General features: G+C 42.4%; 1 protein-coding gene across 1 annotated transcript; it reads left to right on the forward strand.

Moving 5' to 3' along the window:
- Positions 1–459: 459 nt before the first annotated feature.
- LOC100489380 (vomeronasal type-2 receptor 26) lies at positions 460–9659 on the forward strand. Its single transcript, XM_031895186.1, has 5 exons — positions 460–1354; positions 6562–6754; positions 7230–7521; positions 8130–8894; positions 9651–9659. The coding sequence occupies exons 1-5, from the start codon at positions 460–462 to the stop codon at positions 9657–9659; spliced, it is 2154 nt and encodes a 717-aa protein (XP_031751046.1).
- The last annotated feature ends 16131 nt before the right edge of the window (positions 9660–25790 follow it).

The following is a 25790-nucleotide window of genomic DNA, read 5'->3' on the forward strand; positions in this document are numbered from 1 at the left end:
CCACTGCCCTTCCTCCCCTCCCACTGCCCTTCCCCCCTCCCACTGCCCTTCCTCCCCTCCCACTGCCCTTCCTCCCCTCCCACTGCCCTTCTTCTACTCCCACTGCCCTTCCTCCCCTCCCACTGCCCTTCTTCAGCTCCCACTGCCCTTCCTCCCCCCCCACTGCCCTTCCTCCCCTCCCACTGCCCTTCTTCCTCTCCCACTGCCCTTCCTCCCCAAATATATTTTCCCTTGTTCCCACCCCCACCCTGTGCTCTGCTTGTACCACTTACTGTCACTTTCCATCTCTTTCCTGCTCTCACTGTTCCACTCATAATCTCATAATAAACAACAGCAGTTGACCAATACAAATTTTTTTATGGGGGCGGTGCAAAATTCTTAAGCAACTGATGCTAGCTATATATATATATATATATATATATATAATGGAAATAATATTCTTCCACTTTTGTTACAGATATGGAAAATTGTCTCAAATGTGAAGACACTGAGTGGCCAAATCAGGAGAAGACCCTGTGTATTGAGAAACAAATTGAATTTCTTTCCTATGCTGGTGATCCCCTAACTCTAATCTCTATTATCTCATCTATAATCCTTTTTATAATAGCAGCAGTTATACTGGGAATCTTTATTTCATTCCGAGACACCCCAGTAGTGAGAGCCAATAATCACACTCTGAGCTTTATTCTCCTTGTCTCCATCAAGCTGAGCTTCCTCTCTGTGTTTCTGTTCCTCGGTCGCCCTGTGGATATAACCTGCATGCTCCGGCAAACCTCCTTTGGGATCACCTTCTCCATAGCTGTGTCTTGTGTCCTGGCCAAGACTCTCATGGTTTCCATTGCATTCAAAGCCACCAAGCCTGGGAGTCCCTGGAGAAAATGGGTTGGGGTAAAACTGGCAAATGGGCATGTTTTTATTTGCTCATTAATTCAGTTTCTGATTAGTGTTATCTGGTTGGTCATTGCACCCCCTTATGTAGAGAAAAACTTTCGTTCTGAACCTGGAAAAATCATCATTCAGTGCAATGAGGGCTCAGCCATTGCCTTCTACATTGTCCTCTCCTACATGGGACTGTTGGCATCTGTGAGCTTCATTGTAGCTTTCTTGGCTCGGAGCTTACCGGACAGTTTTAATGAGGCCAAGTACATCACTTTCAGCATGCTGCTCTTCTGCAGTGTTTGGATCACAATGATCCCGGCCTATCTGAGCACCAAAGGCAAATACATGGTGGCAGTGGAAATATTTGCCATCATCTCTTCATCCTGTGGCCTTCTCTTCTGTATATTCCTACCCAAATGTTACATTATTTTATTCAAACCAGAGATGAACTCAAAACAATATTTGTTGGGAAAATGTAATACATAAAAGCTCATTTATCATACAGGGTACAAATACTGTCCCCCTGTCCCACCCACCCACCCTCTGGGTAAGGGAGCGCCAGTGGTTGTACCAAGCTATGGAGCTATTTCCTTATGGGCGGCTCTATGGCCGGGGTAAATACAAGGCTAAGTTGCTCCCACTCTCTCCCTGCCCCTGGGTATTTAATGTGGGCTGTCGTACAGAGGGCAGATATGGTCCGACTGCAAGTGCTTGAGAATGAGCCCTAAGGGATATGAATTTGCTCCCCTTAGTGCTCCTGCACTGGCAGTAGGGGCAGGTAATTAGTAATGTGCTGATATGGGAATTGTTTTCATATACAGTGGCTTGCAAAAGTATTCGGCCCCCTTGAACTTTTCCACATTTTGTCACATTACAGCCACAAACATGAATCAATTTTATTGGAATTCCACGTGAAAGACCAATACAAAGTGGTGTACATGTGAGAAGTGGAATGAAAATCATACATGATTTCAAACATTTTTTACAAATAAATAACTGCAAAGTGGGGTGTGCGTAATTATTCAGCCCCCTTTGGTCTGAGTACAGTCAGTTGCCCATAGACATTGCCTGATGAGTGCTAATGACTAAATAGAGTGCCCCTGTGTGTAATCTAATGTCAGTACAAATACAGCTGCTCTGTGACGGCCTCAGAGGTTGCTAAGGGAATATTGGGAGCAACAACACCATGAAGTCCAAAGAACACACCAGACAGGTCAAATTTAAAGCAGGCTTAGGCTACAAAAAGATTTCCAAAGCCTTGAACATCCCACGGAGCCCTGTTCCACCGATCATTCAGAAATGGAAGGAGTATGGCACAACTGTAACCCTACCAAGGCACGGCCGTCCCCCTAAACTCACAGGCCGAACAAGGAGAGCGCTGATCAGAAATGCAGCCAAGAGGCCCATGGTGACTCTGGACGAGCTGCAGAGATCGACAGCTCAGGTGGGGGAATCTGTCCATAGGACAACTATTAGTCGTGCACTGCACAAAGTTGGCCTTTATGGAAGAGTGGCAAGAAGAAAGCCATTGTTAACAGAAAACCATAAGAAGTCCCGTTTGCATTTTGCCACAAGCCATGTGGGGGACACAGCAAACATGTGGAAGAAGGTGCTCTGGTCAGATGAGACCAAAATGGAACTTTTTGGCCAAAATGCAAAACGCTATGTGTGGCGGAAAACTAACATTGAACATCACGCTGAACCCACCATCCCCACTGTCACATATGGGGGGGCAGCATCATGCTCTGGGGGTGCTCTTCAGCAGGGACAGGGAAGCTGGTCAGAGATGATGGGAAGATGGATGGAGCCAAATACAGGGCAATCTTGGAAGAAAAACTCTTGGAGTCTGCAAAAGACTTGAGACTGGGGCGGAGGTTCACCTTCCAGCAGGACAACGACCCTAAACATAAAGCCAGGGCAACAATGGGTTAAACCCAAACATATCCATGTGTTAGACTGGCCCAGTCAAAGTCCAGATCTAAATCCAATCCAAGAATCTGTGGCAAGATCTGAAAACTGCTGTTCACAAACGCTGTCCATCTAATCTGACTGAGCTGGAGCTGTTTTGCAAAGAAGAATGGGCAAGGATTTCAGTCTGTAGATGGGCAAAGCGGGTAGAGACATACCCTAAAAAACTGGCAGCTGTAATTGCAGCAAAAGGTGGTTCTACAAAGTATTGACTCAGGGGGCTGAATAATTACGCACACCCCACTTTGCAGTTATTTATTTGTAAAAAATGTTTGGAATCATGTATGATTTTCCTTCCACTTCTCACGTGTACACCACTTTGTATTGGTCTTTCACGTGGAATTCCAATAAAATTGATTCATGTTTGTGGCTGTAATGTGACAAAATGTGGAAAAGTTCAAGGGGGCTGAATACTTTTGCAAGCCACTGTAAATCAATGTTTTGTTAGATTTGGCAAAAATCGTGGCCATTTTAAAACTGGATCCCAACATTTAAATACTCATGAATTCAAGCTGTATGCTCAGTGTGTTTCAGCTATGACCAAGCAAAAACCTTTTTAAATAAATTCTTATAGTGAACGCAATCTTGGCATTGTGTAGGGAAGATAATATGTAAGTGACCGGGCAGGATGTGAGACAGACCGGACAGGAGGCCATGGCAAGGAATCAGACCACCATGTTCTTTGTTTTTGCATTAATCTGTAAATGTAAATAATGTATAAATATTGTGTTTGTTAACTAATCTTTTCATTGTAACAATCCATTGATTTGCTACTCAATATATTCATTTTAATATACACTTATTGGTGTGGGTTATTTGTCTGCTTCTCAAAAGAACCGGAACCCTAGTAAGAGGGGTGATTAATATTATTATTAATATTATATTATTATTATTATTATATATAGTCAAAATCTTACAGATGGCGAGCCAGGCAGGAGAGCAATGCATGGCATTTAATTCATATTTATAAGTGTATATTATTGTGTAGCAAACCAATCGATTGTTTTGTTTTGTGTTGTTTTAGTCTTTGTTTTAAGTTTAAAAAAAAATAAAAAATGGATGTCTTAGCTAAAAAGATTGCCACGGTCACGTGCTCAGGGGAGATTGTTAAGTGTATGCAGGGATCTCCAGATCCATGGGCTAAGGCTCAGGTTTATGTGACCAGGGCAATACAGGAAAAATGCATGTCTAAAGCAAAAGGGAAAAGTGCACTGGTTTTTGCTGCCTGCTGGATAGCAGAACAGTATAAAACTCTAACGGTGCAGAAGGAGAATCTGGAGGAAAAGATTCTTTATTTGAATGATACAATAGATTCTCTAAAATTTTCTGTTGAAAATGCTGCTGCTATTTCCATTAGCAACCAGCAAACAATGGCAGAAAATAAGAAAGAGATTGCGCAGCTCAAACAGAGGCTGAGAGATGCAGAGGGCACCATTAAAAGTTTGGTTGCAACCTCAACCAGCAATGTAGGGGCTGATAATTCAAAATGTATATCGGAGATTAAAGGGTTAAAAACTCAGTTAAAACCACTTAACTTCACTAATTTGCATTATAGTTACCAGTTTGGTTTGTCCTATACATTTCTAGTATTTTGTTTATGTTTATGGTCTGTACCTGTCCAAAACAGCTAAAACAATGATGTTCCTTACAATTGTCTTGCTCTATTTTAGATGATCAGGCAGGAAACTGAGGTGGAAATACTGAGACAAAGATGACAAACAACTCACTAGTGATTTGGCTCAGATAGTGCTGCACACTTTAGTGTAGTGTATCTTTTTAATTTCCTGAAGTCAGTATTGGTTATGGTCACACCTATCCATGAATTGAGGGGCTAATCCCAGCTATGCTGATTAATAAATGTGCCACAGAGTTTCTCACACTACCCCACAATAATAAAGGATTTTCCCTGTGTGGTCTCATTCATATGGTAACCGTGGTAAGCAAAATGTGTTGGGTGTTGCAAACACCAAAGTTTAATGGCCATGGGTTACTGCAGAGGCCTGAGATTGGATCCAGCCCAGACATGGGTAGGTTAGTGTCACGTGGGTAAGTGGTGAGTACAGCGCACAGACAATACAGCAAAGTAAGCTGGAAACAAAGCCTCTAAAAGTGTGTGAGATTTTCTAACTGGCAGAAGGGTTCAAATTATGAGTATAAACTGTGAGTGTTTTTATAATTAGGTTAAATATTACCTCACAGTACCCTAAAACTTAAGCATGTGTGAGTGTTATATAATTTGGGTCTCAGTAATCCTTTCACTTTCAGCACAAATACATATTATACATTAATGGGTGTCCCTGAATGTTATACCTTTTTGTATTTAGAGGGCTCTTTCCTTGTGAAGTCCTTCGCCCTCTAGGTGGGGATTTGTAAGAAATCGTGTATTTGGGTGCCATTATTTGTGATATATATAAATATATATATGTGTGTTTGTGGCTCTATTGTGTTATACACTGAGTATGGGGGGAGCTCTACTGATTACTAAACTGATTACTATAAACCAGTTTTTCAAGTTGCACCCGAAGCCAAATCTCCATATCTAAGAGTTTTTCTGTGGATGGTGGGACAGTACGTCTCAGAGAAGCCATAAAACTCAACAGTTTCTGACCAATGGGCAAGGTGTGGTTTTTTATCAACCCCATCTGATCAGTTGGTATGTGGGGGGCAGTGGCTGAAAGGTGCATAAATGTGGGCTGGACAGTGGTCAAGGGAGCAACCTGGGAAAGGAACCTGGGTGGAAGGAGCACCTGGGAACGGCATCAGAAGTGACCGGGCAGGATGTGAGACAGACCGGACAGGAGGCCATGGCAAGGAATCAGACCACCATGTTCTTTGTTCATCGGTAGCTATAATGTAGATTTTGTCATTAATCTGTAAATGTAAATAATGTATAAATATTGTGTTTGTTAACTAATCTTTTCATTGTAACAATCCATTGATTTGCTACTCAATATATTCATTTTAATATACACTTATTGGTGTGGGTTATTTGTCTGCTTCTCAAAAGAACCGGAACCCTAGTAAGAGGGGTGATTAATATTATTATTAATATTATATTATTATTATTATTATTATATATAGTCAAAATCTTACAAATAAAAGCTGTATATGCAGTAAATATGTATGTAACTATGGGTATTATTATTTATATGGTGCTACTTGTACACACAGCGCTGTACAGCAGAACAAACCATCATCAGATGGATCAGAGGATCTAACCAGGTTTCCAACAAATCATATATCAGTTTTACAATTCCTATAGTTATTTAAACCAATGGCACAAGTTGGCTGCACTCATGGGCAGATCTGACTTGTCCATGACCGGGATATCTTTCAATCAGTTTAATTCAAATCTAGTTACATTTTTATTTCTTTGGAACATTTAAGTGAAAAGAAATATCCAACTCTATACAGATTTAGAACATGGCGCACAGAGACAATTATGGACGTTGCCTGTAGGGAGCACTCACAAGGGGACACTGGGTTTTATAAGAATGTATTTACTTGCTGGATTTACAAACAACACAAAAGAACTATCAATGGGCAGTGAGTATAAGGGCACATATAAATACAGCCACCCTGTCAGAGAGCATTAGCTTGAGAACACATTATATGGGGATACAGCTATGTAAACAGCAAAAATGATACATTGTGCATGGATTCCTACCAGAGAGCTCTTATCTGATCAGCTGAAGGTAATACTCTGCTTGGCAGCTGTATGGGTAACTCCCTGCAGTACTGAGCTGAGTGGGTCAGACTCACCGTGCCGCGGTCACATCACCAAGCCTGAGTATGAATACAAATACATTCAGGATGGAGATATCATCATTGGAGGAGTGTTCACTGTGCACAATAACATGAAATATGTTTATAATGGACCTGTTACATCCTTACCGGTCTGCACAGAGTGAGTGATTTTGTGTTTATTGCACTAACAAATGAAGGGGTTAAGGGAAAGATTTTTGGGGGCCTCCAATAAAGAATCATACAAAGCTGGCAAAATATCACACTGTAATGTTTTCATGTTTCTGCCATAGAAGATATGTTGTTTCTCTCTCTTCTAGTACATACACTATTTCTAATTTTTATTGCACTCTGTCTGTAATATGCAATATGAGTGGGAATGTAGTAAAATACATTAGCGCTAAAGGGAAGAAGCAACAGTGGGGACACAGAAATACATTATAAATAAGACACAAAAGCTATTTGTTGCCCTGAACATTATGTACTAAGAGCAAATTTAAGTCAAATAAAAGTACAATCTATTGGGGATTTAATCTAAAAAGCTGCAGTTTTTCTGCACACTGTTCACCAATGCGGTACCAATTGTCAGCTGAAAACTAAACATTTCTAGATGGATAACAGACAATATCTTCCCACAGGCCTTCTTTAGATCTGTATAAGCAAATCCGCACCTTCCTCTTTGCTATTGATGAGATTAACAGGAACCCGGATCTGTTACCCAACATCACCCTGGGATACCGTGTATATGATTCCTGTGGGGATCCCCGTCTCGCTATAGGGAGTGCCCTGCAGATATTATCTGGCCCTGGGAATGTGGTGCCTAATTACTCCTGTAGGGGCAAAGGGGAAATTGCTGGATTTATTGGAGATCAGTCCTCACTCACATCCCTGCCTATAGCCCAGCTGCTGGGTGTATATGGATACTCACAGGTACGTTTATTAATGTGCTAATGTCACTCTGAACCTTCACAACCAAAGTTCTACATTTTTCTTTTTTAGGCTGTGAGGGGCTGTGTGAGATCTACTGATACAACTGAAAGGAACCATAATGCTTTGGCTGGGGAAGATAGAAATTATTATTATAATTTTCAGCAGTAAGTCAGGAACGTTGACTCTTATTTTAAAAACTCTGCCTGTGGTTCCAGTCATGTTGCAGTTGGTCAGGATCAGGAATATGTAGGGGGGGGACTGTGATACACAAAGTGAACAAAAATCTCAGCAAATAATTCTGAAATTCAGTCAGATATAAGCAATAACCTAATAACCCTCTGTTTATAAGCAGCACTGGATTTTCCCATTTCTCATTGGCTAGAGAAATATTCCCTGATAGTTAAAGGGTTGTGTTTAGATACATTATTATGAGACTGTTGTCAGTGTCTCTGGGATAAAACTAAAGAGGAAAGAGAATAAAGTGTTGCCCCTCACTGTGTTCTCTAAATCCCCTTGTGCAGTCGGGTTTATGAGAGGCTGAAGGTTAATGTTGTGCAGATTTTATAAAGGTTTTTCTTGATATAAATATGTTATTGCTTTGCTTTCAGATCAGCTATGGCGCCACAGACCCTACACTGAGTGACAGAGAGATGTTCCCATACTATTTTAGTACAGGGCTGAGTGATGATATTCAGCACATTGCTGTGGCAGAGCTGGTGGAACAGTTGGGTTGGACCTGGGTGATCATTGTGGCCCCCGATAATGACAGCGGAGAGAAACAGAGTCGGAACCTTCAAAATGAGATCAGCAAACATGGCGCCTGTGTTGACATCATTATCTTTATTACAGAAGATGCTGACACAAATAAGAGAAATCTTGAAAGAATCCGAATATCAACTGCTGAGGTTATTGTCCTGTGTGGGACACCGTCTGATTCAGTACATCTATCACTATGCGCTCAGGAGTCAGGGATTCATGAAAAGACTGTGGTGGTTACATTGTCATGGGGAGAAACTTACAATAGTTGTTACTTGTTATATAATGCCAGTTTAATGTATATCTATCCAAATTACCCAATTGAATTATTAGATACCCAGTTCCATGATTATATCTTATCAGTTACTGAAGACACCACATTTCTTAAAGAGCTTCTGTCACATTATCCCTCATGCTGGGAACAAGAGAATATTAATAAAACTTATTTTATGAACTGCACTGAGAGTAAAACTTTAAAAGAACTGGAAGTTTATTTCAGGCACAATGCGGAAGTGTACAGATCAGTATATACAATGGTACATGCCCTGCACACTAAGCTCTCTGTATCTGTAACACACAGGGATAAATACATCCCAATAAACACACATGGGGAGCAGGTAAGATGTTAAATCTGTATAGAGAATAAAACATAATGGTAATAGTATGTATTATCTTATTTAACCCTTTAAGTGTCACAGGGCTTAGAATCTATGTCCTGTGTATAAAAGTACCTAAGTGGCACAGGACATAGATTCTACGTCCTGCCACACTTCCAGATTTGGGAGCAGAGGAGCAGATTTCCAATCCACTCCTTCACTCCCCGCTTGTTCCCCAACCCCTAGGCAATAAGCAGAAGGGGGGAATGAGTGGCCCCTGGGGCACAATCTCCCAGGGGCCCCATATGAAAAGCCTGCAATGAACATGGCTTTCACTGCATTGCCTCCCCATTCCCCAGCTTCCCCCCCTTCCTGCACCTCCTACTCACAGATCGTTCAGTGCAACTGCCTCTCCTGTGTCTCTCCAGATTCTTCTGCCCAGGTAAGTTCAAAATTCACACACAAACACACAATCACACACTTATTACACTAATACACACTTATACTCACACTTACACACATACACATACATTTTTGGTGGGGGTTGGGGGGTTTCACACTTACAGCACTGACACTTACTTGCACACACACACATGCACACAAAACACATTTTACCTAGTGTACACACACACTTACACATTTATGTAATTTTGTAATTTTTTTTATCGCATCTTTTTATTCCTATCTGCAATTTTTTTTATTGCCATTGCGGATAGCGTATTGGCTAAATGCACTATGCAATACCTTTTGTGTATTATATTGCTGTTTCTACTACAGTTTCTGTGACTTTGGTGCAGTTTTGGGTATTTTATTGCATTTTTTAGCCATTTTATTGCATTTTCAGTTATGCATAGTTGTTGTTTGCTTGACTTTGTCTGTAAAACTTATTTGCCCAAGCCAAAATATTCAAACTGTTATTCTGACCGCAGATATTATTAGGCAAAAAAAATGATTTTAGTAATTTTTTTTTATTTTTATCAATTTTATTGCATTTCACATTGTTCTTTGTTACTTGTCTTTGCATGTGGATATTTTTGGAGGATGCATCACTCTAGGGCCAACACATACTTGAAAAAATACGACTGCATACTCCATGTTGTGTTGCCAAAAGCTCACGAACCGCAATTTTCTTTATTTACCACCTGCCCCAAGTAGGGTTAATATTCACACAGATTAACGTGATAATGCATGCGAAATGACTTTGATGAATCGGTACTTAATTATTGCATGCATCCATGCGTTAATCCGCATATCGCATGCACAAAAAAACACATTGTGTTAATTAGCGAATAGAAATAGTACTAACGCATGATTCACAAACACATATGAAGCGTTAAACGTGCAAAATATCGCGTTAATCTGTGTGAATATTAACCCTACTTGGGGCAGGCGGTAAATAAAGAAAATTGCGGTTCGTGAGCTTTTGGCAACACAACATGGAGTTTGCAGTCGTATTTTTTCAAGTATATGTTGGCCCTAGAGTGATGCATCCTCCAGTTTTCAGGGAAATGGTGGTTTTCCGAAAGTAATGGTTACATGCGTAATATATTGCACTCTGCATAATATATTGCTTGAAAATATGTCATCGTAAGATAAATAACGCCAAGAACATCGCTTCTTAATTATGACAAGTGTCCTTTTAGTGAATCGAGTGAAAAATAAGAAGTCATAAGATTTTTAACGCATGCTATAAATAGCACTCCTTATTTCAGACTTTAGTGAATCGGGCCCTTTGAAATGCTGTGTTTCAATTTGGCATCCTCTGTACCCCACATAGTTTGGTAAATCTATGCATATTGGGCATCAAACTGTTCAGGAGACCCCTGGCGTTCATACTTAGAGTGTTTTATGTTGGTACGTTACTAAATGTGGGGTTCATAATGGGGCAACATGCAAGCTTTGTGACAATTTTCAAAAATGTCACAAAAACCGTTCTGTTTAGCATAGCTTTGTAGTTTGGTAGTTTGCAGTAGAAAGATGTATTTACCCATTTTTGTTTTGTCAGAATGTGTACTTTCTGAAAATGTATAGAGTCTAGGGTCTCCTTACTGTTAGGGGGTCTTATGGCACATAATGCACATGCCGGTAGCTTTTATTGCAGCGTATACACTTTGTATGCACTAACTTCCTTTTGGGGTCTCTAAATGCCAGATACATCGGTGATCCTATGCACAATGGGCATCAAACTGTTCAGTGGACCCTTGGCTTTCATATTTAGGGTGTGTTTTCTTGGTACCTAATGTTATGTGGGGGATAAGGAGCTTGAAAGTGGAAGATTTGATGTGATTTTCAGGTATTTCATCAAAACTGGCTTTTTCGGAAAAGCATTGCATCTCTGTAGTTTGAAATAGAAAAACATGGGTACCAATTTTGAATTCGCCCGAATGAGTACTTTCCGAAAATATATGGTTTTGGGGGGGGTCAATGTATTTTTTTGTGTTTTTACCCCACAGAAAATGCAGTAAACATGTTGAATTTTCAGTAGCTAGAGACCTCTGGGGCAATTTGTATGCACTGACTTCCTTATGGGGTCTCTAAATGCCAGATACATTGGTGATCCTATGCACAATGGGCATCAAACTGTTCAGTGGACCTTTGGCTTTCATATTTAGGGTGTGTTTTCTTGGTACCTAATGTTATGTGGGAGATAAGGTGCTTGAAAGTGGAAGATTTGATGTGATTTTCAGGTATTTCATCAAAACTGGCAATTTTGGAAAAGCATTGTGACTCTGTTGTTTGGAGTAGAAAGACATGGATACCAATTTTGAATTCGCCTGAATGTGTACTTCCCAAAAATATATGGTTTTGGGGGGTCAATGTATTTTTTTGTGTTTTTACCCCACAGAAAAAGCAGTAAACGTGTTGAATTTTCAGTAGCTAATATATTATTCAAATTGCAGGTGGGTAGTTGCTCGCCAAAGTCAATCACACATTCTTTAAAAAGGAGATGATTAATTGAATGTATTAAAACTGTCACTCAAATTAAAATGCACTTAAATATGGAGTGTGAGGGTTGTGTGAACAGAAACCAAGTCTGGGGATACTGAGTATTTCATTTATTGCCCACTGGTCAACAAACTCACTTAACCGACAAGCAGACATGACCTGGGTGTACTCCACTCTGATGTGGGAACGTACCAGCACCCAAAACAATACCTCTGCTGACAGAGGGTTGCCACCTTCCAAATGCTGCTTCCTGGACTTATAAATGGCTAGTTTGGCCAAAGCCCCGAGCAAATTGGAGAGAATGTATTTTTCTCGATTGTCCAGGGACACTGGGTGTCCAAAAATAAAAACATGAGGGGAAAAGTGTAACCAGAACTGCAGGTGGAGTTTCCTCAAAAGAGATAAAAAAGGTTGCAGTCTGGCACATGAAAAGTAAATATGAAACATGTAAAACCTCATCAATAAAGGTGTGAGAGCCAGAGGAGATGGTGTCCTTGATCTCCATGATTAGACGGTTTGGAACTCTGGTGGTGCGCAATTTCATGCGCTGCATATCTGTACACCACTGTGGAGCAGGGTCTGCATAAAGGTATCTCTGTATCTGTTGGAGATGGAAAGTGTGCACTTGGGAGCTTATGCACACAACTCCCAGTCCACCCTCTCTCAAGGGAAGGCTTGAAACACCTGCAGATACCCAGTGCTTTCCCATCCAAGGTCCAGTAACCTTCTCTGGATCTTAGCAACGAATTCTTGAGTTGGGCTAAGGCACACCAGCCGGTACCAGAGTTGAGAGGCCACAAGCTGGTTGATCACTAATGCCCTCCCCCTCAAAGAAAGCACTTTAGCAAGACCCTTCCATTTTCCAAGACGGATGATGACACCCTCTTCTAGTTCACTGAAATTCAGTGAGACAGGGCACTCCTCAGCTGACAGGTAGACTCCTAAATATTTGATGACCTTGGTCTCCCATGGGATGTCTTGAAAAATAGGAGGCAGATTGTCTACTTCTAAAGGACCTTCCAGAACTTTTGGATCAGTTGATCTGAGCAGATGAGGCAGCAGCGTAAATCTCTTGGCACTCTTGTGCCCGCTCAAGATCAGATAGGTCTTGGGCCACAAGGATTACATCATCTGCATAGGCTGAGAGAACCACTTTCATATCTGTTTCTTTGAGCACCAACCCCGTAAGTTTTTTCCTTAGGAGACACAGGAAGGGTTCAATGGCCAGTGCATACAGTTGTCCTGACTAGGGGCATCCTTGCCAAACTCCTCGCCCAAAGGTCAGAGGTGCAGTTAGAGACCAATTGATTTTTACCAGACACTCTGCAGAGGTGTACAGCGTTTTCAGGTAGCCTACAAAATGTGGACCAAAGCCATAGGCTTGCAGAGTACCTAAGAGGTACTTTTTAATAAGACGGAGATCCCCCTTCTTAGGTAGCAGTGACAACACTGCCCGACAGCATGAAAGGGGCATCTCACCTGTCTCAAGGGCTTCAGTTAGGACCCTTTGGAAATCAGGACTCAGAGTATCCCAGAAAAACTTAAAGAACTCTACAGTTAGTCCATCTAGCCCCGGAGATTTATTGTGGGGCATTAAACGGAGTGCTTGAGAGAGCTCATCTAGAGTGATAGGTTTCTCCAATCTCTCTCTTCTCCTCTCGCTGACTACTGGAAGCCCTGCCATAGTTCCTTGCAGGCATCTGGAGAGATAGGAGAGAGATAGGAGAAAAAAGGTTTTGATAGAAGGACCGAGCTCTGTCCTGGATAGCCTCTGGGTCCTCAAGGAGGGTGCCATCTTCATCAAGGAGGCATGTGATTTGTTTTCGGTTCCCCTTCTTCTTCTCCAGAGCATGGAAGAAGTGCAAGCCACAATCTAAATCACAGAGTAACTGCATGCGGCTTCGTACATAGGCACCACGAGCCTGATGCTGTTCTATGTTATGCAGAGTCTCCTTCTTTTCTAGGTATTCCCGCTGCAGGTTTTGGTCTTCACATCACAACAGCTTTTGCTCACGATCAAGCACCTCCTCATTCAATGCCTCAATCTCTGCATTGTGCTGCTTGCTCACACTCTTAGTATACTCCTGACATAAGAGTTTTAGGTGAACCTTGCCTACGTCCCACCACTGACTCAAAGTGGCAAATTCATCCTGAAAACCCCTTAAGTCCATCCATATTTCTCGGACCGACTTTGCAAACCACTCATCCTCCAATAAACTGTTATTAAAGTGCCAATAAGCAGCTTTGGCCAGTGATGGTGCATCTGCCACTATCACAGATGCACAGTTGTGGTCTGTAAATGGAGCCAACCTAATGGTACTGCACCTGGCTCATGACATGAGATGGCCCGATATATCCTATCAATCCGAGACTGAGAAACATGACCATTTCTCACCCTGACATAGGTGAAGGTATTTGTGTCTGGGTGCTGCTCTCTCCAAGTGTCAACCAAAGAGAAGCGGGCAATGAGTTCCTGCAGTGCTGACTCCGATGAGTCCCTTTTCTGGGGAACATTGCGGTCTTGCGCATCCAGGGTGTAATTAAAATCACCCCCCCATAATCAATTCTTTATCTGAGTCAATTGTCTCCACGTATGTTGACAAACTTTCAAAGAACCGTGTTCTCTCTGGTCCGGTAGTTGGGGCATATATGTTTATAAGGTTGTATGTGCTATTCGAGTCCTGGACCTGGAGAGGTAACACGCGGCCTGGGATGACAGATTTAGCACTCAGCACCTCAGGCTGGAATGATTCAGAGAATAGGGTCACCACCCCACATGAAGTCCATGTGAGGTGGTTAAAAAAGACCCTACCCTTCCACTCCAGATGCCAGGTTGCTTCAAGCTCCGGAGTGGTATGGGTCTCTTGAAGAAAACTTACAGAGTATCTTCCTTGGTTAAGAAAGGAGAGTACCTGAAACATTTCTTCCTGAGTCTGCCATGCTATCCTCCTTCATATCCACTACCCCAGCCCCATCATCCCCCCATACAGTCTTACCTGAAGATTCCAGTATGGCGGTTGTGGTCCCCAAAACTCAGGGACATTGACTACCCACCCTGCAGGTGTTTCATTGGGTGTCCCTTTGCACTCCATGTGCAGAACCTCTAAATGTGTTGAAGGCACCCTTGACTCTGTGGAGAAACCCATGTTCCCCTGTTCTAGGCTCTCCAGACCATTAACCTCATTATTTCTTTCTGAATCTGGAGTTGAGAGTGTATGGTCTGACACTTGTTGACTGAGTCTAAAAGATGGGTTAGACAATGTCACTACATGAGGGCCAGATGTTTCACTGCTCTTCTTGCCCTTAGATGGGGGTGCTCCATCATTGACTACTAATGCCCATTCTTCAGGTATGAGGTGGTTGGACTTAAATTTCTTCCTCTTTTCCTTGCCACCTAAAGAGGAAGGGTCATTCACTGCTCCTACCCCAGCAGATGTTACAATCTTGAGTGCCCCCACACCCACAGGGGTAGGTTGATGTGTGGTACAAACAGCTGTACCACTGGGGGATGTGGTGAATATATTCCCCCTCTTCTCCTTTGCTGCAGTTGCGATCGCATCTGCTGCTTCTGTGATGGTCCTGCGACGTGATCATCGCAGGACCCACATGACAGCCCCCCTGGCTCGTTGCCCAGGGGGCTGTCATCAGTAGAAACTCTCTGCAACAGCGGCACATGCCGTCGCTGCAGAAAGAAACCTTTAAATGCCCACCACGAATGGGACACGTCGTTGGCAGTTAAGCCCTTTTTCTGCCACAACGTATCCCATACGTGGTTGGCAGTAAAAAGGTTAAAGGGCCTGCTGAGATAGTCCTAGCCGGGCAAGCTGTTGCACATGAAGTGCCAGGGGTGCAAGTATTGGCTGTGGTCTTAATTTGCCTTTTGAGGGCAACTCTGGCATGTGTGCACCATCTCCTTGCAAAGAAAACACCTCACTTCCTGTGTTGTAAAAATTTTTATACAACACCCCCTCAAACAGAACCCAGAAAGACCCCTCAATACTGTCTTGACCTCGAGGAAGAAGCAGTTGAACCTGCCATTTAAAAGAGAGGACATGTTTCAGTCTGCTCTCTTTGCATCCTAAGGGGATTTTAGAAATATTTGATTTTAATTCCCCAAGGGCTTGCAGGTGGGGGTGCAATATGGGGTCTTGTAGGAAAGGGGGCACATTGGATAAGACTATCCTAGTGCCCAACCCTTCTAGGGGTTTCACAGGGACATAACTCCCCCCCACTGTGATACCTCTCTGCACCAAAGTGTGTACTGCAGCCAGTGTACGGGCAGAGATTATTGCTTTCCCATACATTTTGCTGGCTGCCACTATTGCAGAGGGGCCACTATTTCAGCTGCAGCTTTTATATAAGCCTCTATGCCCTGAGCTCCCGACATTAGACATCGGACCCCATGTTTCCGTGTAAGTTGCTCTGCCCCAGGGGTGACTTGGCTTGGGCTACTGCCCGCACCTACTGCCTGCGCAAATGTTTTAGCCGGGGTCACATTGGCTGAAGCAGCAGACGTAGAAGCGCTGGGGTTTTTGACACAGGCTCTGACTGCTGCTTTGCTCCAGAGCTATAGTGGGTCTTTCAGGTCTTTGCCTTTAGTACCCTGAGGCATTTTTTTTTATCATTTTTGTTTTTATTTCCTCCCATTACTTTACAAAATACCCCACAAAAAAAAAGCTTAATTCTATTAATCAACAAAAAGTAGATATAAAGGAGAGAGGCTCTGGCAGGGAGAGGGTTAATGTGAGCGGGTGCCTGGGAATTGCACTGCTGCCGAGAAAAGATGTTAAATCCCCAAATCCTTCTCCCTTTAGCTTTCTCTCATTACAAAACTAAAACTGCAATATGAAAATAAAAATACCCACACAATGTGAGAAAAAAGTCATTGATTTAAGCTGAAACAGAATCAAACTGCAAATGAAACTGCCACCCAGGTGTGGGGGAGGGGGAGGGGATCTATCAGTGAGTTTGTAGCCCAAAGAAGTGAAAGGAAATGGGCGGCAATCACTCACCTTCTGGGGCAAATTAAATTTCATTTTAAATAAAGTAAATCAACTCAAAACTTCTCAAAATTCAACCAACAAATGGCCGACACCTTCACACATCAAATGAAAACAAAAAAATCTTCCCTCAGACAGGGATTTCCCTGCTTAATTTCAGCTTAAACAGAGAGCTTGCTTTTTTGTGGCTTTACTCCTTCAGTAGCTAAAGAGACCTCCGGGGCAATTTCTATGCACTAACTTCCTTATGGGGTCTCTAAATGCCAGCTACATCGGTGATTGTAATATATTGTGCTGTCACCGTAAGCTTGGGACAGCAGCTGGTCACATGTTCTCTTCTTCCTGTTCCTGAACTGTGTGTGTGGAAGTCTAAGAGCCACCATTTTGTAGTGTGCTATTACATGTTGCTGTGTTAATCCTTAGTAAAAGATATTCTCTACAAGACCAGTTTGTGTGTGTGCTTGTGATCTGGTTCCCTGTCTCACCCACATGCTTCAGAGTCTCCTGCAAAGCCTGAGCAAGGTGCCTGAACAGATTTAATCAGGAACAAGACATGGGGCCTGATTCACTAAAGTGCGATAAAATTTATCGCACGCTTTTTTGTGTTAAATAACTTGCGATAATTAGCGCACGATTCACCATAGTATTATCGCGTGCGATAAGTCGCCATTTTCGCATACGGTATTTCTCGGGCTAGTTTTACCGCATGCGTTAATTTCCGCGCTGAAAAGAATACGCATGATTCACTATAACTTAGGCGCGCTAAATATCGCATTCGGCTACGCGAAAATTAACACCTACTTCAGGCAGAAAAGTACAGTAAATGAGCTTTTGGCAATAAAATAAGTCTGCGTGTCCCCCAGAGTGACGCAGCCGCCAGTTTGCAGGGAAATGGTCATTTTTAATACAGTAATTTTCTGCAAGTATTGGCGTGTATGGCTAACATGGCGTGCGTTCATTTGAGTATTTATATGTGGCTACAAGGGATGAAATGTTGCGCCAGGCATGGATTCGCAGCGAATTTTTGGACGTGCATTGAATTTTTCCACGGCGGATTTTTTCATGCGTTTCGCAAAACAATTCGCCAATGGCAAAACGCATGAAAAAATTCGCCACACAAAAATTCACTGCACGTCCAAAAATTTATAGAAGCATCAAAAAATAATAGTCACGGGCAACAATTTTTTTGCCCGCACAACATTTTTGCCATTTCGTGGATCTTTCGAAAGATTTGCTAATTTTTCACTAAAGAAACCAGAACACATTTGCTCATCACTAGTGGCTACTATTTATATGCTACTATTTATATGCTACTATTTATATGCTACTATTTATATGTGGCTACTATTTATATGTGGCTACTATTTATATGCTACCATTTATATGCTACTATTTATATGCTACTATTTATATGTGGCTAATATTTATATACACCATTTATATGCGGCGACAATTTTTATACACTATTTCTAAGCTACTATTCATATGCGGCGACTATTCGCGTGCGTTATTTATCGCATGTTCCGGCAAATACCGCATTGAAATAGTCTTTGTGAGTTAAATAACGCATGCAATATCGTGCGTAAAATAGCGCAAGTATGCTTATAGTGAATTGTGCAAAAAGTCGCGAAAACTAAGATGCAATAAAATTTTTACCGCACGCTATAAATAGCGCACGTTTTATCGCACTTTAGTGAATCGGGCCCATGGTGTTAGAAGTTGGACTGTAACCAGAAATCTGCAAGCAAATCCCCACAGAACTGAAAGTAGTTCAAGAAGAATACATAGTTTGCTATAAGGGACATTACAGATACAGATACTATCAATACAGATAGAAGACTGTGCATCTGCCTAAGAATGGAGCAGTTTAAACCTCCAAATGTTTTAATATTTTCTGGCAACCTCAGTGAAAACTGGAGGAGATGGGAACAGAAATTGCAGCTGTATCTGACTGCAACTGGTGCCTGCAAATACCCAGAGGCACAGAAAATAGCCATTCTGTTACACACCATAGGGGAGGAAGGCTTGGAGCTGTATAATACTATGAATGTGGTATATGAGACTCCTGAACCACCAACTATGAATGAACTACTGGCACAATTCAGAAAGCACTGCAATCCTAGAAAAAACAGTGTGTTTGAGAGATATCAGTTCTGGACACATCCCATGCCAGACACTGGGGGTATAGACAAGTTTCAGACAGAGCTGAAATTAAAAGCAAAAGATTGTGAATTTAAAGACACAGAAGATCTCATGCTCAGAGATAAAATTGTGTTTAGCATTACTAACCCTGCACTAAAAGAGAAGCTGTTAGCTGATCCTGATTTAACATTAGAAAAAGCAGTGTAAATCTGCAGAATTAAAGAGACAACAAAAGCCCAAGTTGAAGCTATGGGTGCAAGTGCAGCAGAGAGGCAAATGCAAGCACTGTCACAGAGAAAACCAAGCAAACAATATGCCCAGGACAGAAAGTCAGGACACATAAAGCAAAGCATGCAAAAATCACCTGATACACAGCTTTATAGCTGTAAGCAGTGTGGGCAGAGGCACAAACCAGAACAGTGTTCAGCTTATGGGGCACCATGTCATAAATGTAATGGAAAGAATCATTTTGCTAAATGCTGCAGAACAAAAAATCCTCTTTGGAAAATGAATAAAGAGAAGCCAAAGGAAAGAGACTCTCTGTTTATTGGTGTCCTGCAGGCAGCAGATTTATATACACAGGCCCAGAAATTGGATGATGCCTGGTACACAGAAATAACCATTGGAGAAAATACAGTTAAATTTAAGCTAGACACTGGAGCAGAAGCCAATGTATTACCAATTGCAACGGTTAATACCATGTCCACTCCTGTGAGAATTGAACCAACTACCACTGTGTTAGTTTCATATGGGAGTACAAAGCTGATTCCTAGAGGCTGTACAACTTTGGAAGTTATGGCAAAAGGCCGGCAAGCAAATGAAAATACAGTACCTATTTTGGGACGGAAAGCATGTGTAGATCTACAACTCATTCAGAGAATAGATACAGTGAACATAACATCACCTGCAACTAAAAAAGACTTAATGACAAAACACCCTGAAGTTTTCAAAGGACTCGGTTGCTTTCCTGGAAAACATCACATATATGTAGACTCTACAGTGCCACCTGTCATACATGGTTGTAGGAAAATTCCCTATGCCATCATGGACAAATTCAAGCAAACACTTACAGAACTTAAAGTGACAGGAGTTGTGAGCCTTGTGACTGTACCTACACCCTGGGTGAATAGCCTAGTAATAACAGAAAAGAAAAATGGAAACCTCAGAGTCTGTCTGGATCCCAGAGATCTTAACAAAGCTATAAAAAGACAGCACTACTCAATTCCTACACCTGAGGATGTGAGATCCAAACTAAGTGGAAAGAAAGCACACTTTATAATAAAGAAGTAGATTGTATGCTCGGGGGGAGACTTTGTTAAAAACGGGGGATGTAATATATTGCGCTGTCACCGTAAGCTTGGGACAGCAGCTGGTCACATGTTCTCTTCTTCCTGTTCCTGAACTGTGTGTGTGGAAGTCCAAGAGCCACCATTTTGTAGTGTGCTATTACATGTTGCTGTGTTAATCCTTAGTAAAAGTTATTCTCTACAAGACCAGTTCATGTGTGTGCTTGTGATCTGGTTCACTGTCTCACCCACATGCTTCAGAGTCTCCTGCAAAGCCTGAGCAAGGTGCCTGAACAGATTTAATCCCATGGACCCTTGGCTTTCATATTTAGGGTGTGTTGTCTTGGTACCTAATGCTATGTGGGAGATAAGGTGCTTGAAAGTGGAAGGTTTGATGTGATTTTTTAGAATTTTCATAATTTTTTATAGAAACTGTTAAATTCAGTAAAGCATTGCTGTTTGGTACTTAGGAGTTGGAAGACATAGTTACCCATTTTGGATTCGTCAGAATGTGTACTTTTCAAAAATATATAGTTTCCTGGGGTAAACCTAATGTTCCAGGATTTTTGGCTTTGGAATGTAAAGTATGCCATATTCTGCTGTAATGCTTTGAAAATTTAGTAATTTACTGCTGGGAGTTTTTGATCTATAGAAGTCAGAAATCTCAATAAAACTATACATATCAGGTATTGGCACATTCGGGAGACATGAGGCTTTCCAAATCATTTGAATTTTTGTCCATAAAATAAAATATGTTCCTGGTATAAATCCCTATATAATGAAAAGTAGCACTTTTTCTTCTTTTTTGTATTTTGTATTTGTAAATCTTGTTCCAGATGTGGAAATACACAAAAAAGCTCAGGTTCTCCTGAAAACATAGTAACATAGCAACATAGTAAGTTGGGTTGAAAAAAGACATACGTCCATCAAGTTCAACCATAATGCCTATACCTAACCTGCCTAACTACAAGTTGATCCAGAGGAAGGCAAAAAACCCCATCTGAAACCTCTCTAATTTGCCTCAGAGGGGAAAAAATTCCTTCCTGACTCCAAGATGGCAATCGGACCAGTCCCTGGATCAACTAAAAAAAAACAATGTATAGTTTGCCTACCTAAACTTAACCCTGCCCCCAGTAAAAGCCCCTAAATTAAGAGAACACAGAATATTTACAAAACGTCTGGCACTGAGGGGAACCGAAATATCTCGGGTTAAAGACAAACTGAACATTTATGAAATATATGTTATTGTTTATTTGTTTGTGTGCCGCCATTCTGCTCTATATATGTTTTTAAACAGGTAACTATTAGCTACTGACTTCTTATTGGTTGCTACTAGTGATGAGTGAATTTTTTCACCAGGCGTGGATTGGCAGCAAATTTCCGCATTTCGCCATTGTCGAATAGTTTTGTGAAACCTCCGTGAAGATTCGCTGCCCATACAGCTCTCTAACCCCCCAGGGTGTATTTACCACCTACTGACACATGGGGAAGTAACTATTACTTTACTAATCACACTGTGTCCCCCAAAGCCTCACTAGTGAGTTGGATCTCTATTCAACAAAGTGACCGCTGCAGAAATCCCAAACATCTTGATTAGAATGAGAGAGCCGCCAATATGCTGCAGTCTGTTCATTGGATAAAGGGCCCGGGGGGTATTATCATGGTTCCCTGCTCTGACTTGCCCACTGAATTGGGCTAAGGAAAGCGACCAGCATGGCTTGGCAAGTATTCCGTGTTCATCATCTTAACTTTATTGTATTTAGTTCAATTGTCATCAGAGCCGGAACTAGGGGTAGGCAGAGCAGGCAGCTGCCTAGGGTGCAACGATTGGGGGGCACCAGGCAGGAGCCTCTCCTGCCTACCCCTAGTCCTCCTCCTCTGTCATTGCCCCCACTGCTTGTCATTAGCAGTGGAGACAATGACCATTCGGATCGCGCCCCCCCTGCACATCTCCCCACCCCTCGCACCTCTCCCCACCCGTCGCTTGTGCTTTGATGTGCATTCACCGTTCGGGGGGGGACAGGCCGACCGGGTTGCCTAGGGTGCCCCGGAGAACTAGTAGTTCACATTGGTACCAACAGCAAAGTCAAAAGTAGGGGGAGAACTAGTAGTTCACATTGGTACCAGTGGCAAAGTCAAAAGTAGGGGGAGAACTAGTAGTTCACATTGGTACCAATGGCGAAATCAAAAGTAGGGGGAGAACTAGTAGTTCACATTGGTACCAATGGCAAAGTCAAAAGTAGGGGGAGAACTAGTAGTTCACATTGGTACCAATGGCAAAATCAAAAGTAGGGGGAGAACTAGTAGTTCACATTGGTACCAATGGCAAAATCAAAAGTAGGGGGAGAACTAGTAGTTGACATTGGTACCAATGGCAAAATCAAAAGTAGGGGAAGTTCTTAAGACTGGTTTTAGAAAATGAGGTAGCAAGCTGAAGGTGGTATCTATCCAAATACTTATCTCTGATATATAACCAATGCTCCATGCGACTTGATTGGCTGAAGGATCTTAAGGAGGTAAATGATGTGCAAACAGGGAGCTGATTTGTGACAGTTACAGGCTCTTTGCCAGGGATGGGGTGCAGGTCAGTGAGGGGGGTGCCGCTGCTTTAGGGAAGAGGAAGGCAAGAAGGCTGGAGAAGATGCTAAACATCAGGGGAGGCTGAGCAGTTGTGTAAATGATAAATTTAATGAGGATTTAGGCAGAGTAGGGGAAAGTGAGGGCTGGAGAGGGGGGAGAGGGGAGCAAACACTGTAATATCCCCAATATAAATAGATGTACTAGTATTTTATATATGTAGTTACTAATAGAGAAAGTTTGGCTGTTAAAATGGAGGAGCTGGGGTACACAGAAAAGAAAGAGCAGAATGTCTGCATGTTCAGCATCATATCAAACCCAGTATAAAGGGAAAGTTGTGGAGGAGAATAAAAGGGCAGAAGGTGCGTGGGAGGAAGTTTCCCTGTACCAGACAGGCAGGTTAATGGTCGGCGTATGCTACACACATTGATAAATCAATCATTTAAATCAATCAATCCTTTCGGCTCTTTCACTCCTTTAGAAAGCCTCTCACAAGTAGAAGCGACAGAAGCTATGATAAGAACCTCGCTCAAAAGAAAAAGAACACCTTCTGACACAAGAGAGTCCCTACCTGTAGGGGGAAGGCTTGCTTACTTCCTTCCAGAATGGCGGGAAACAATTGCAGATCCTTGGGTTCTTCAGTTAATTACTCTATCAGCTATCAGATAGACTTCAAATCTACCCCTCCTTCAAAGTTCAAAGTCACTCATCCAGCAGATCAGTTACAACAAATAGCTCTTGAGGAATCTGTTATGGAGTTCATTTCCTCCAAGGTGTTAGAACCTGTTCCTCAGACAGAAGAAGGCCTAGGAACGTGTTCAAGGGTTTTTTTGGTTCCAAAGCCAAATGGCAAATTTCAAACTATCATAGATCTTCATTTTGTCAATCAATTTATAGAAAAAAGATCCTTCCGTACGGAAACTGTAAGATCTGTAACAGATCGAGGAGATTTTATGGCCTCATTAGACATCAAAGATGCGTATCTCCATGTTCTTCTCTCTGCAAAGCTCACAGGAAATTTCTGCACATCACAGTCTACATCAGAGGAGTTCTATGCCATTTGCAGTTCACAGCTCTGCCTTTTGGTATAACCACAGCCCCCCTATCTTTACCAAGATTGTGACAGCAGTAGTAACAGTTCTGAATGAACAGGGAATTAGTTATTCCATACCTGGATGACTGGCTAATTATGGCAGTGTCAGCCTCCTTACTGAGGAAACATCTAACCAGAACTGTTTTGATGCTACAGACTCTAAGATGGATAGTGAACTGGGAGAAGTCATCGGTAACACCTTCACACTTGGTCTGCTTCCTGGGGTTGCTTATCAATTCTGAAAAGATGAAGGTCTTTCTTCCCCCAGACAAGATAAACAGGATTTTAGAGGAAGTCCAAAAAATGTAAACACACAGCTCATCATCTCTTCGGGAACTGATGAAGATATTGGGCCTCATGACATCCTCCATAAAGGCAGTCCCATGGGCCAGATTGCACAAGAGACCACTGCAGTTAGAAATCCTGTTGAGATGGGACAAGAAGATTTCTTCTTTGGATACAGAAGTCATCCTGTCCAGAGAGACAAAGATTCAACTGAGGTGGTGGCTTCAGAAGAAGAATCTTTCTCAGGGACTTTCCTTTCAACAGACAGAGTGGTCACTATTAACCACTGATGCCTCTCAGGTGGGATGGGGAGCTCACTTTAGGCATCAAACAGCCCAGGGGTACTGGGATCTGATGGAAAGCTCCATGTAATCAAACTTCAGGGAGTTAAGAGCTGTCTTCAAAGCCATACAGGTGTTCCAACATCATTTGAAGGGGAAGGATCTGAGAGCCCAATCAGACAATGCCACAACTGTGGCATACATCAACAAGCAGAGGGGAACCAGATCTTTGATCCTGAACAATGAGATTTACAGGAATCTCTTCTGGGCAGAAAGGGATGTGCCCAAGATTTTGGCAGTCCATACAAGAGGGGAACACAATACTCTGGCAGACTCATTGAGCAGGAATTTTGCAAAGCCGGGGGAATGGTCTTTAGACCCAAACATATTTGGGGAAGTCTTGCGGTTGTAGGGTCTCTCCTATATCAACCTGATGGTGACCAGGAGGAACTGGAAACTTCAGACCTTTGTTTCCCTGTACAAGAAAGATCAGCCAGATTTCCTGGATGCCATGTCATTCAGGTGGGATTTTCCCCTAGTTTACATATTTCCTCTGTTGCCCATGATTCCCAGAGTCCCACAGAAGATCCGGCAGGAACAGGTGAATGCCATTCTAATAGCTCCCTTCTGGCCCAAGAGGAGTTTGTTTTTTCTACTTTGGAGAATGGCTCAGTACAGATTCTGGATTCTTCCTCAGACTCCCTCCTTGTTGACTCAGGGAACTGTGACATGCTGTACATGCAATTTTGGGGGAATTACCAATGGTAGGCAGGCAGGCAGGCATGCAGAGGATCTGGAGCATAGAGACAGGGACACCATGTCTTCAGACAAAACACAGATTATTTAGGGCCAATTCTTCCCAACATCAACATAAGGCAGTTCATAAACAGACAGTTCAGGATTATTGTTTGTCCCTTCTTCAAGGCTCTCACCTTCTAGGGTAACTCACACTCAGGTTTCTCCTTAAGCCTTGCTGACACCTCTCAGCACTCATCCACCTGGTCATAACTCCCTCTGCTCCTTGCAGTGGCAGGAGGCACCCCCAGCTCCTCTGGGAGTTCCTAACACAAGCAACCCTCCTGCCCTGTGCCCCGCTCTGAGAGTGATCTTCACTCAGTCAAGGTTCAATCTGTAACTCCAACATCCCTGTGTAATCACACTTCCTTTTATTTGCTGCTCACCTGCAGTCTAATCAGGCAGCTCCCTACAGCTGGCCAAATGAAAACATTAAAGGGAGTTTGGAATGGAGGACCTACCCAATTAACCCTCCATTTACTCCAGGGACCTATTCATTTGGCTTTTTCTAA

Source organism: Xenopus tropicalis, chromosome 1 (assembly GCF_000004195.4).
Source record: "Xenopus tropicalis strain Nigerian chromosome 1, UCB_Xtro_10.0, whole genome shotgun sequence".
NCBI classification, from domain to species: domain Eukaryota; kingdom Metazoa; phylum Chordata; class Amphibia; order Anura; family Pipidae; genus Xenopus; species Xenopus tropicalis.